At 35.6% G+C, this 12,057-nt stretch overlaps 1 protein-coding gene across 3 annotated transcripts in view; it reads right to left on the reverse strand.

Moving 5' to 3' along the window:
- LOC137065088 (cytosolic carboxypeptidase 4) overlaps positions 1–12,057 on the reverse strand; it is a 217,664-nt gene that overhangs the window by 133,224 nt on the left and 72,383 nt on the right. For all 3 annotated transcript variants that reach the window (XM_067436651.1, XM_067436653.1, XM_067436652.1), the window contains exons 8-9: positions 4,124–4,332; positions 3,659–3,827 (exon numbers count right to left, since the gene is read on the reverse strand). In XM_067436651.1, the coding sequence (XP_067292752.1) occupies positions 3,659–3,827; positions 4,124–4,332 (378 nt within the window). The remainder of the gene's footprint in view (positions 1–3,658; positions 3,828–4,123; positions 4,333–12,057) is intronic.

The following is a 12,057-nucleotide window of genomic DNA, read 5'->3' on the forward strand; positions in this document are numbered from 1 at the left end:
TTCTAAAGCTAAAATAAATTTTGCGTCTCTGACAAGTGCTTTCGACCTTTTTTTTGTTTCTATTTTTATCTAAATGGTAAACAGAAAACACTTGCGGTTTGCTACAGTTTGCCATATTTACGTACATATTTACAGCAGCTCTATTCGGACAGGATCCGTATTACCTGAGGACATTTTTCCGGTTTAGCGGATATATATATATATATATATATATATATATATATATATATATATATATATATATATACACATACATACATACATACATTCATACATAAACACACGCATGCATACACATAGATATCTTTTAAATAACTTCTAGTGATAAAATGAACCTCTACTGAGTTCACTTCACAGGCTTTCTGATGTAATGACAGCAAATCAAAACATAACTCTAAAATCACTATAATTTTATAACAGCTTCTGCTAAACTAAATGACTGGTTACATTAAAAAAAAAAGTGTGTTCAAGGTATTTGATTTGGTGTGGATGAAGAGTAAATTGGCTGTGTGATACATTTTGATGAGTCATATATTTTAGAGGGAGGTTGTGAATTAATATAACCTAGTTTATGAGAGCTAATAATGTTAATGGCAGCATTGCTAAAATGTCAAAATCGCGTTAAGGTCTTGCAAAGTAATAGAACAGTGTTAAATATTTAGTGTTAAAAAAGTCTTGGCTTAGCCTTGCTATAACTTTGTATTTAACTGATCACCAAGCTCCCCAAACCCCTCTAAAACCATCAAAATTGGCTAGCCTGATAAGCTTGATGGCCAGCTAAGACCAAAAAAAAACACCTTAGGCTAGGCTGTTTTTTTTCAACAGGGTTTTAAAACAGGTATATAAATAGATTAATGACACTAAACCACTGTCATAATCTCTTACATCACCTAAGGGTGTTTTTCTTCGATTTTCACAGCTAAAAGCTAATAAGACAGGGTAACAAGGAAGTACTACAGCTACAGTCCAATCGTCTCGGAGGTGAACCTCATCTTATCTGCCTGGCCAGATTGAACAGCAAATAGGTTCAGCGTTATGGGTCGCTCATGTATCTTTCCGTTTAGAAGTGCTTGTCGTCAGCAACGTGCTAGCGTTAGCGGTTAGCATGTAAACGGTGCGGAATAACCTGCAGAAACTCCTTGATTAGTAAGTGGGGTGGGTTGCAGTGTTATCTCAAACCAGATAGGGGCATCAACACATATCATCCCGGTGGGTATAAAAAGTTAACCACACTATTCATTACGATAAACAGATAATCTTTTAGTTCCGTCTGATATCGGCCTTCCCAGCTCTCCGGCTCCCTTGCTCAAGATAAAAGCAATGGGAAACTCATTAGTGAGAACGGCCAAGCAGAAAAACTCTTGTGAGGTGTCTGGATCTATAAGGTTGTTATGTATGAAAAGCGAGTGTGGTTGAACAACAGTATTCCAGACTCTTGGGCAGTGAAAAAGAGTATTAGCGCATTGATACATGTGGTGGAGATGTGTGTTACGTACATATAAAAAACTAACACGCTTCACTGTGCTGTAGTGAGACGAGCACCCACGGTGTCATTGGGCAGGGTTGCCTGGGCAACCACCTCAGAGCTCCCTGCAAAACAAGTGTGTATAGAGTATTGTGGGTCAATGAAGAGCAATCTGTTGGTCTCTGGCCAAGCATATCTTCCGTTTCTTGTTTTCCTTCACTCTGTTTAAGGCTGCTCAGGTTCTGACCTTGTTCAAAGAGAACATTTGCATAACATGACCTAGTCAAAAAGAAACACGTCTGCCAAAAGAGGGTTGCACTGTAGTTAATTTATGCGCAATACTGCCGTACAGCATAAGAGAGTTAGAAAAATGCATTTTAGCCAATTTCCTCTGAATCTGGTTTTAGATCAAATTATTCCTCGTTGCCTGGCTTTCACAAAGCCCAGTCTTCACAGCAAAGGTCTGAATGACCACAACTTTCACTGTTTCAGGGAGCTTGTTTGCCTATGAAATTTCATGAATTACTAGTTTTATAAATGATTATTATATAAGTAATACAATAATATTTTAATAATTGTATCACTATTGTATTAGCACACATTTGGATTTGTGCCAAATAAGAAGTAAATAAGCATGCATTTTAGTTTATAATTAGTTAACAATGTTGTTTATAATGATTTCCATAATAATTTGTCTGTTTAACACTTTGTTTCATATTTTTCCTTCTTGTTCTTTTCTGATTACCATTAAATTTATTAGTGTTTATAATGTTTGTAAATGTTTCATTTTATTTATTGTAGTGCTGTCAAATCGATTAATCATGATCAAAAAATATATGATTGTGTTTACATAATGTATGCGTGTGTACTGTGTATAATTATATATATATATATATATATATATATATATATATATATATATATAAATACACACATATATGTATATACACATAGTATATACATGCAAATATTTCATAAATATGTACATGAATGAGTCTGTATTTATATACACATAAAAATTCTACACAGTATACACACATTATGTAAAAAAAAATGTGTGGATGCGATTAATCGCAATTAATCGATGTGACATCACTAACTTGTTGGTATTTTACATAATTTGAATGTAATAATAAAATGTATATACCGATGCAACTTACCAGTGTTTTTATTTTTATTTTTTATCGCAACAATGCAATTTTGACAGTGCAACCTTGGGTGTGTTCACAATTGTAGTTCTGTTTGATTGGTTCGAACCAAACCAAAAAACTAACAAAAACATTTGGGGTCCTGGTCCGCGTTCAGATTGGCATTTTTAACACTGAACCTAGATACTGAACCTAATTTTGAGACGGAACTTACTGAACATTCAAAACAATACTCTATGCTGGTATAAATGTGCTTGTTGTGTGTACGTAGCACAACTATAATAAATAATAACAACTATGACGAAAAAAAACCAAGTATGCTTGAGCATTCTGTCCTTTTTAGGGTCTCCTCTTCCTGTTTTTGGTTCGTTTACATTCCTTTGGTCCGTGTTGGATTCATATTTCATTCGAACCGCACCAGAGTTCGTTTGGAAGTGGACCGAGCTCCATCTTTTCAGTGGCCTCTATCCTCTTGTTTGGTGAACGCCAGGATTTGGATGGCAGTGTTCACACTTATTCAAATGAACCGCACAAACATAGCATAGTATTTAAGGTCACCTAATATAAAGTGGGTCCTTCAATTTAATTTAAATAAAAATTGTTCAGTCTTTTGTTTTTTTGTCTGGTTTACATATCTGTTGTGTGCAAGTTATGAAAAACGGTGTTGCTTGGGAGGAACCAATGAGAGGTATGGCTGTAAACACTTTCAAACTTTCTCAACTCACATACACATATATATTATACTACTCTTACTATTGAAGTCTACTAGAGGAAAAATGGAATATATTGTGTTGACACTGATAGAATTTTCTAGACTCATTAAATGCCCAGCGCCTATGTGATAACGGGGAAATTTGGCCTGGCCGATAAGGACTTTGTCAGGCACTAACAGCCAAAGGCAGTGTGTAAAGGCTAAATATCTCTAGTGGGACAGACTCTGTGTCCCTAACGGACAGACTGTGTGAGGAGAATAATAGTAACTGTTGGGTGTTTGGCAGTGTAATAAAGAAGCTGGCTTAAAAAACCCAGGGAACATAAACCTTACCGTAAAGTCCTAAATCAGCATCCCAGTCATCGACAGGCCTCCCAGGAAGAGGAAAGCTGTAGGCACTCTTATCTGAGGTCAGTGGAAGAGGGACTTTGGGATTGCACTTTCTCATCAGCTGGATCGCTGGTTCCACCAGAGATTCAAGGCCTTTCATGGTCAAGCAGGTCTTCATATGAAACGTAATCAGTTAGAAATACTTCAAGGCGCTACATTTCCTTTGAGAAAAAAAATAGCTTCTTTATAGCACATTAACAGACACTTAGAGCATCTGCTAACAACTGGGGCTGGTTTACTTAGCAAGGTCGATAAAAATCTGTGTGATTTAAAGGCAAATGATTAAAGCATTATGAACAGAAAAATGTTATTACGGATAAAAACCTAAAAAAGTTCAACCACACAAAAAATATCATAATATGAGATGTAACAAGGACTTTGAGACCAAATAGTGGGCTGAAATATCACCTGAGTGGTCTGGAAGAGCAGACTTATGCCACCTTCGGCGACCATGGCATCTCTGCCCACAGCTGATTTGGCGGCACGGCGCAGGCAATGCAATAGGGCTCTACGGATAGGAATGTTTTTAAGGTTGGTGTCATTGTTGTGCCAGTCTTCGTACACCTTCAGGAGATCTGCGATGTAGCCTTTTGTGACGGCAGTCCGACAGTTGGCCTCTGTAGAATAACAAACAAAATTCTATATGTTTAAATCAAACAGGTAACACACTGATGTATTCTCTCTTAATCTATAATAATGGATGCATTGCAAAAAAAATGCAACAAAAAAAACAATAGGTAAATCAATTAAGATCTTCAGCCTGACCGACAGTCTTAAGGCTGATTGAGTCATCTGTGTTACACCTACGCCGTAGGCTACGCGTGGGTTTTCATTTATACTTCTGCGTTGTTATCCACTTCAATGTGCAGTTACACAAGCAGACTACTAGAAAGTGTCCACAAGCAAGTATCAAGTCAAAATCCAAAGAAGAAGCAGCAGTGATGGCGGCAAATAGTCTTGTAGCATCTTGAGTTGTTAAATATTGAAGAACAGATAATTAAATACTCCGCAAGCGGAAATGCGTATGAGGAAATGTGACGCTATCACACAGCCTACGACGTAGCTAGTTCGACGCAGAAGTATAAACCAGCCTTTAAATTATGTTTTGTCCGTGTTGAAGCTACTACAACTTTAGCTTGCCAGGCTAAAAGCTAATAATATTAACTTTACTTAGACAAACTACAAGCTGCTATACGTATCTATATTGAAGCCATCTAAACATTTTGCTATAAAAGCGACCTGTGAACAGTGTTGGGGAAAGTAATTTTTAAAAGTAATGTGTTACAATATTGTGTTACTTCCTATAAAAGTAACTAATTCCAAAAATAAATCTATTTTTGGCCAAAGTAAAGTCCCTTTCACACCAAAAGTGAAATAAATAAGCACCAGACTGAAAGAAATGCAAAATCACGCCTGTGAATTTAAGGAAGCCCGTTTATGCCACTAAATAAAAAAATATATAAAGAGTAATTGCGACCTTTTATCTGAGAATTCTGACTTTTTTTCTCTCACAATTGCTATTGCCACAAACACGTGGCGGGAAACTAAGACAAAGGAACATGTGACAGAATCAAAACACAACAGGAAGACCAAACAAGCAGACAGACATGTGACAACATGTTTGTGTGATATTCTGAGACTGTGTTTCACTGTTTCTATTCATTTTGAGTAATACTGAAACTGTGAGATGAGTAAATGCCTGTTCACACTTATTCCATCCACAATAACCATCATGCTCGCACAGCACACACCACCTCTGCTCTCACTCCAGATTTCTCTCAACATTGGGACAGAACAGCTGTCAGTCAACACATTGAAAAAGAAAGCAACTTGCATTTCAATTCAATTTAAAAGTAATGCGTTAAAGTAATATGATTACCAACTCAAGTTACTTGTGATTTGAACTATTACCCTGAATGAAACAATTTGAAGGAACTGATTCACTAAAACAAATCAGACAGTGCTACATAGGAAAAAGGTGAGTTTAAGAGAATGTTTAACTATTCAATAGCATGATTTGTTAAGCTACACCACTGGCTTGTAGAAGGAAAAAAACAACAACACTGGCTTGTTGTTTTTGCTGTCTTGATATTTACAGCAAAGAAGTTTAGCCTGACCTGAAACTATATTTATAAAAAATGTTTTAGGGAATCTAATACAGCTGTAGCTCGCCAAGCTAAAAGCTAATCACAATAAAAGCTGTTAGCTACACTACAAGCTGCTAAAATTGTATCTATATTGGGGCTTACTAAATATTTAACTAAACACTAACCAATTCACTAAAACAAAACGTACAATGCTACACATGGAAGGGGAAAAAAGACAATTTAGCAGCATGTTTTGTTACATCCCTCCTTGTTGGAAAATGGCTTGTTACTGGACATGATAGGCTAATAGTAATAGTAACATTTGATAAATGTTAGTTAGTAACACGTCTAATTTTCTCTTAACCACTGTAAATACTCCCCTACTCATTACCTTTATTATTTATTTTGGTCTCAAAAGAACAACAACAACAAAGATGCATGTAGTTCATGATCACTATCCAAGTCCTTTATCCATGAGGCTTTTGAATAATTAAAGTCTAAGAGGCTGGCATCCATTTAACCAAGAACACAGTGTCCAACTGAATAAATGCTCATTTGTTTTTGAGAAAGAAGCTTTTTTGCTAGTTAGCATGTTAGAAACAGGCTTTTATTTATTGGATCCATCTGTATGTATCATTCATATTCAAATTTACCTCTCTTTCTCTCTCACGTCACACTCTGTTGGGCTGTTTATTAATAAAAAGTAATAAGAACATACATCATTCGGGCACTAAAGAGCCATATCAACAGAACGCAATAACACTGGGATGATGGAGAGGGAACAAAAAAGCATGTGACTCTGCCTGTCAGAGTGAAAAGATTTCTCAGTGTGGCACAAAAGGTTAAATGAGATCAAAAACAAGATGGCGGAGAGAGAGAGCCACTCTAGGCGAAGACTTAATTTCCGTTCTTTAAGTCAATGACAGGTCTGATGCCTGAGGTAAAGCTCGGTTATGTCTCATAGCGCCCCTTAGTTCTCTGACGTGAATCAGTATATCGTGAACAAAAATACTGCCGCTAGCAAAGGTCTTGTTCTACTAAACATTAAGACACTGATGACAAAATTACTTGTGATGAAATTACGAGGTCACGCACAATGTGGCTGCTATCAATAACGTCGCTGTGTAAATACAGTGTCATTATGAAATATGACTTTGTCCTTCACTTTTTATTAAAAAATACAATGCACATCCATAATGGCATTTATACATAAATATAGCATGAATACAAATATAGAAAAAAGGACATAATATAAAATAATATAAACATGTATAATAATAGTTGAAAAGAATATCAAATAAAAAAGTGCACTCTCTGTTACTACATTCCCCCCACTCTTACTGTCACAATTAGGTTGCCCTTGTATACAGGCTTGTGCTCAATTCAGAATTGAATTGAGAATGACTCCTAAATTCCAATCCATTTCTTGAATTTGAATTGATGTCAAAAACAGGATGTAGAATTACAATTCGAATTTGGATTAAAGGAAGTAGAATTGAAATTCAAGAAAAAAATCTAAGAAATTCATAAACATGTCCATCTTGCCATAGCAGCTTCCTCTGGACCCGTTTAGGGAATCTTTAGTTTTGCAGGAAAGATCTTCAGAGCAGAACGGTGCAGACTCAATGATAAAACATTTGAGGAGTGATTGAGAATTACATGCATCAGTGTTGCTCAGTGAGTTTTACAACAACAACTTTGTGTTATTTGATTAATTTTAAATTAAAATAACATTGGAACAAAACTAATTAAACAACATTGAGGGATTAATTTATTTAAACTGACCATTATCTGTATTTTAAAACAAAATGTCTGCAGGGTGGAGGAGTGACAGTGTCAAAAAAGAATCAAAAAAAATTAAGGTGATAATTAAAAATAGTGTGTATTTTTTTCTTGTAAAATTGTGGTTCATTGTTGTAAAGAAATAAAAGCAAGAGGTACACTTTCCAATTTTTTTAAGGAAATGTAAGCAATGTTGAGGCTTGAATTGAGGAACCGATTAAACTGATAAAATTAAGGAAAATAAGATTACTTTTTTATTTTTAGGAGATTTAGCTCAATTATGCAGTTTTATATTGGGACACCATTGTTAGTTCCCAGCATGCTTTGCATATGGCTGGAAATGGAGATTAATATTGAAATGAAGTTGTTTAATGTGTTTTTGAGTGAAGGGAATCATCTGTTAGTGGATAAAGTTCATTTATGTTTGACATTTAAACTAATTTCTGTTATGTTGAAGTTCTGACCGTTACCATTGTGCAGAAATTAGAGCTTATGATTAGGTTGTGATGTGAATAACTACAATAATAAATATTGTTATTAATTATTATTATTATTAAAGAATGTTGCTTTGTTCAATGAGCAATAACTTTGCTAATGCTTGTGCAATAACAAGTTTGTTTCTACTTGTGCCAGCATCAAAGAGACTATTAATTGAATAACAACTGAAAGTCAATGTAACATTGTTACCATTATTTTTAAGGTAGATAATGTGTAATATTTTTACCGCGTAGATGAAATTTTGTTATTACAGAGGTAAAATGTGTAATTCAATTAGTTACTAATCATATTAAAAGGAAATTGCTTTGCATTGATAAAGTAATCCAAACCACATTTATAATGGGTAAGTTATAACAGTAAGCAATTACATTTCCAAAGTAACCTTCCTAACACATTCTTTCTGTTGTGTGACTGTGGAATTTCTTTGAATTGTCATGAATTTAATTCTATTTCCTGTCATTCCAATTAAAATTCCAATTCAACTTCCTGTGAGTCAATTCAATTGAAATCTGAAATTCTGAATTTTGCACAAGCCTGCTTATATACAACAACCCTCTCTCTGCACACCTTGGCAATAGAATCACCATTGGCTAGTACATTTTTTATTGTAGTTGCTAGTTGCTATATTTAATGATAGAACTTTAGTAATTAGAACGAAAACTGTTGGTAACCATGTAAGAATGCATATTTGTCATTTAACTTTGGACTGGTGGTGGTGCTTAAGATATTATTGGTCTGTAAAAAAATAGATAATAGCAATATAATAAATTAGATTAAAGTTGGATTGATGAGCTGTTGGGTTCATAAATATTAAATCACGTTGACACCATTCGCTCGAACTGATTTGCTGAAATCAAAACAGGGACAGGAAAAGATGAGCGCTAGCCAATAAGATAGCTGTTTGTGCATTAGTTCCGCCCACTACCGGAAAAAAAAAGAAAGAAAAAAACCCCGGCATATCTTCTGCTTGAATAATTCTAAATGAACTCTGGTATTTTTACAGGAAAATACAACAAAAAATATCATCAACATGTAGCGTGTTGATTCTGCATGGTAAGACTGTGTTTTTTACTAGCATTGTAGAGGGTTGTCCTACATAGAATAAAACACAGAGGAACGCAATTCTTTGTTTTGCCAAGAATCTGTATCTTAGCAACCAAGCTTGATGGCACAATAACTTCTAATATCTAATATCAAAACTGACACATTACTACAAAGACAAGCTGTCAGCTATAGGAATTCAAACAGTGGCTCATTCAGTCACAGCTTTAAGTGAGAGAGAATCATTCATATTAACATAATTTCTGAACTCAGTATTCAATGTTTTATATGAATTTAACTAATTTAAAGCGGTTTATATGGTTTAAAGACATAAACCATAAAATGTTTCAATGTAGGGAGCTAAAGTTTGGCATTACCATGTTACTAACTTAACAGGAAGAAATAAAAATACATAGCACACAAATATTGGGTAAAATGTTCCATTTTTGTTTACATTTAATTCAATATTGTTTTCTTGCTATGCCCGCCATTTTGAATGGATTTTTACAGTTTGTCAAAATACATTGCGGATCATCTACTCCACACACGAATTCACGCAACAATGCCCTAAATAAATAAAGTACAGTGAAAATAAAATAAATGCAAAATAATTATACAATTTAGCAAATAAAAAATTCATCTTTTAATGAAAGTAAAAGAGTACATAAAAAAATGGATTTAAATAAACCAGTAAATGTTTTAAACATTAAGGCCAAACTAAAGAATCAGCTAAACTGGTCACTGGTGAGATCTATCAGCAGACAAACCGAAGCAGAACTGTTTATTCAAATCAACTAAATGTTTGACTTACAGCACTGCACTGAACCTTAAGTCCATTTGGGACCAACTACTTCATGTTGATCTGCTTTGTGGTTTCGAAAATGCACTAATAGCATTACAGAGAGACAAACAGCTCTTCACAATGCTGTTGGTGAAGTGAATATTGTGGTTCATGTGTACAATTAAACGGAAGATGTTTTTTTTTTCCAAGAGTCCACCTCTGGGACTTTATGAACACCTAAAACGGTCATACAGGAAACGTTTATGATTAAATGATAATGTAGTTTTATTTCCGAATCAAAAGTGTTACATTTAAATGGCATTTCAATTCTTGCTTATCTATCTATCTATCTATCTATCTATCTATCTATCTATCTATCTATCTATCTATCTATCTATCTATCTATCTATCTATCTATCTATCTATCTATCTATCTATCTATCTATCTATCTATCTATCTATCTATCTATCTATCTATCACTGATCTGTGCATGGGGATTTGTTTCAGATTCACTGTGTTTCTTCCGCTGATCTCTTTCCAGGGTTGAACTGACATTATTAAATCAATGTTTGAAAGCCCACCTGCGAAACTGTCAAAAGAATTTCCACTCTCCTTGTTTTAAGAGAAATCCTCCAAGCTCAGTATTCGGCAGGTTTCTCCATAAATCTCTCAAGAGGAAGATTCTCAGAGAAGGGCAGGGGCCTCCATGCGAAGGAGTTCACGGGACTCTGAGCCCAAAGACTCCTTGCTTCTGTTGAAGGGGTTGGAAAGCAGCCAATCGCGCTGTGCACTCAGTGCATCTAATGGAGGCCGTGGCGGAGAGCAGTGGGAGTGTTTGCAATATGAAGGTCAGCGGTATTTACTTCCATACGCGCAAACCATTCGGTGATGGAATTACAAAAGGAAATAAAGGGAAAAGAACAACACTTTCATGTTGTTCTGGGTAGTTCCAGAGCCTTGGGAATAATGTTATTTATATATATTATGGTGAGCTGAAACTTAAAAGGTGTATGTTGTGAATCTACTTTGGCTTGTATCCCTCCTGAGCTCCCAGTATGGGAGTCATGAACTTAAGAACACTGCAGTTCTATGACTTGCACAAATACAGCAATCTGAAATATTAATGCCTTCGATGGTTTCTATCAGGCTTGGACTTCTAGAAAATAATTTTTGGTGCAGCTAATGTAGCCTTAGGGTTTCTAGGATTTAAAAGCAAGCTCTGGAACAGTGGAATATGGAATATGATGTCCCAGAATATGAAAATGTCCTGTCATCGCGGACTCAAGAGATTAGTTCTGTTATAATCACTGTTACAAATGCCGCAGCGCAGATCTGATGTGTAGAAAACATGACAATACTTCTGCAAAGCTCGCTGGAGGAAATATTGCCACGTTAGATGATTATCAAGCGTTCGCCATGTCCTCCGGAGAAATAAAATGCACGCAGACAAAAAGGCTCAGACAACTAAGCTTTGCACGACGGAGGAGAATTAATTGCGGCATCACTGGCCAGACGTGTTTCTTTTAGAGGAGGCTCCTAAAAGCCCCACAGAGCATTACGTTATTCACAGGCTCACTGACTGCAGAGCATCAACAGGTGCAGCGCCTGTGTTCTCAACGGGAGAGCACAGGACGAGACTCGCAGAGTCACACTGCCCCCTGCAGGACCATCTATGAAGTGTGTTCTTCTTTATTTTAACCTAGATGATCCATGGCTGTTTTATGTTTGTGATAGTTGTTTATGAGTCCCTTGTTTTTTCCTTAAAATTTAAACTAGGCTGAAAACATTCGCTGATGCTCCAGAAGGAAACATGATGTATTAAGCGGGGGGCTTTTTTAGAATTTGGGTATCAGGGTAAATTGTACTTAGTTTGTCTTCTGGGAAACTATCTTCTATAGTGTCTGAAGGACAGTATTAACCTTTAAACAAAAATGAGGACAATTTTACATATCTTCGTCCTGCTCATGAGTTTTCACCCCCTGGCTCTTAATGCATCGTTTTTCCTTCTGGAGAATAAGTGAATATTTGTAGCTTTTGCCATTGTTGTGTTTGAGTCCCTCAATTGTCTTCAAAAATATGGCTCTCAAAATCAGTCAAAACTGGAAATCCAAAGAATGTGCAGAACCTGGAGGATTTTTCCAAAGAACATTGG

The sequence above is a fragment of the Pseudorasbora parva genome, chromosome 25 (assembly GCF_024679245.1).
Source record: "Pseudorasbora parva isolate DD20220531a chromosome 25, ASM2467924v1, whole genome shotgun sequence".
NCBI classification, from domain to species: domain Eukaryota; kingdom Metazoa; phylum Chordata; class Actinopteri; order Cypriniformes; family Gobionidae; genus Pseudorasbora; species Pseudorasbora parva.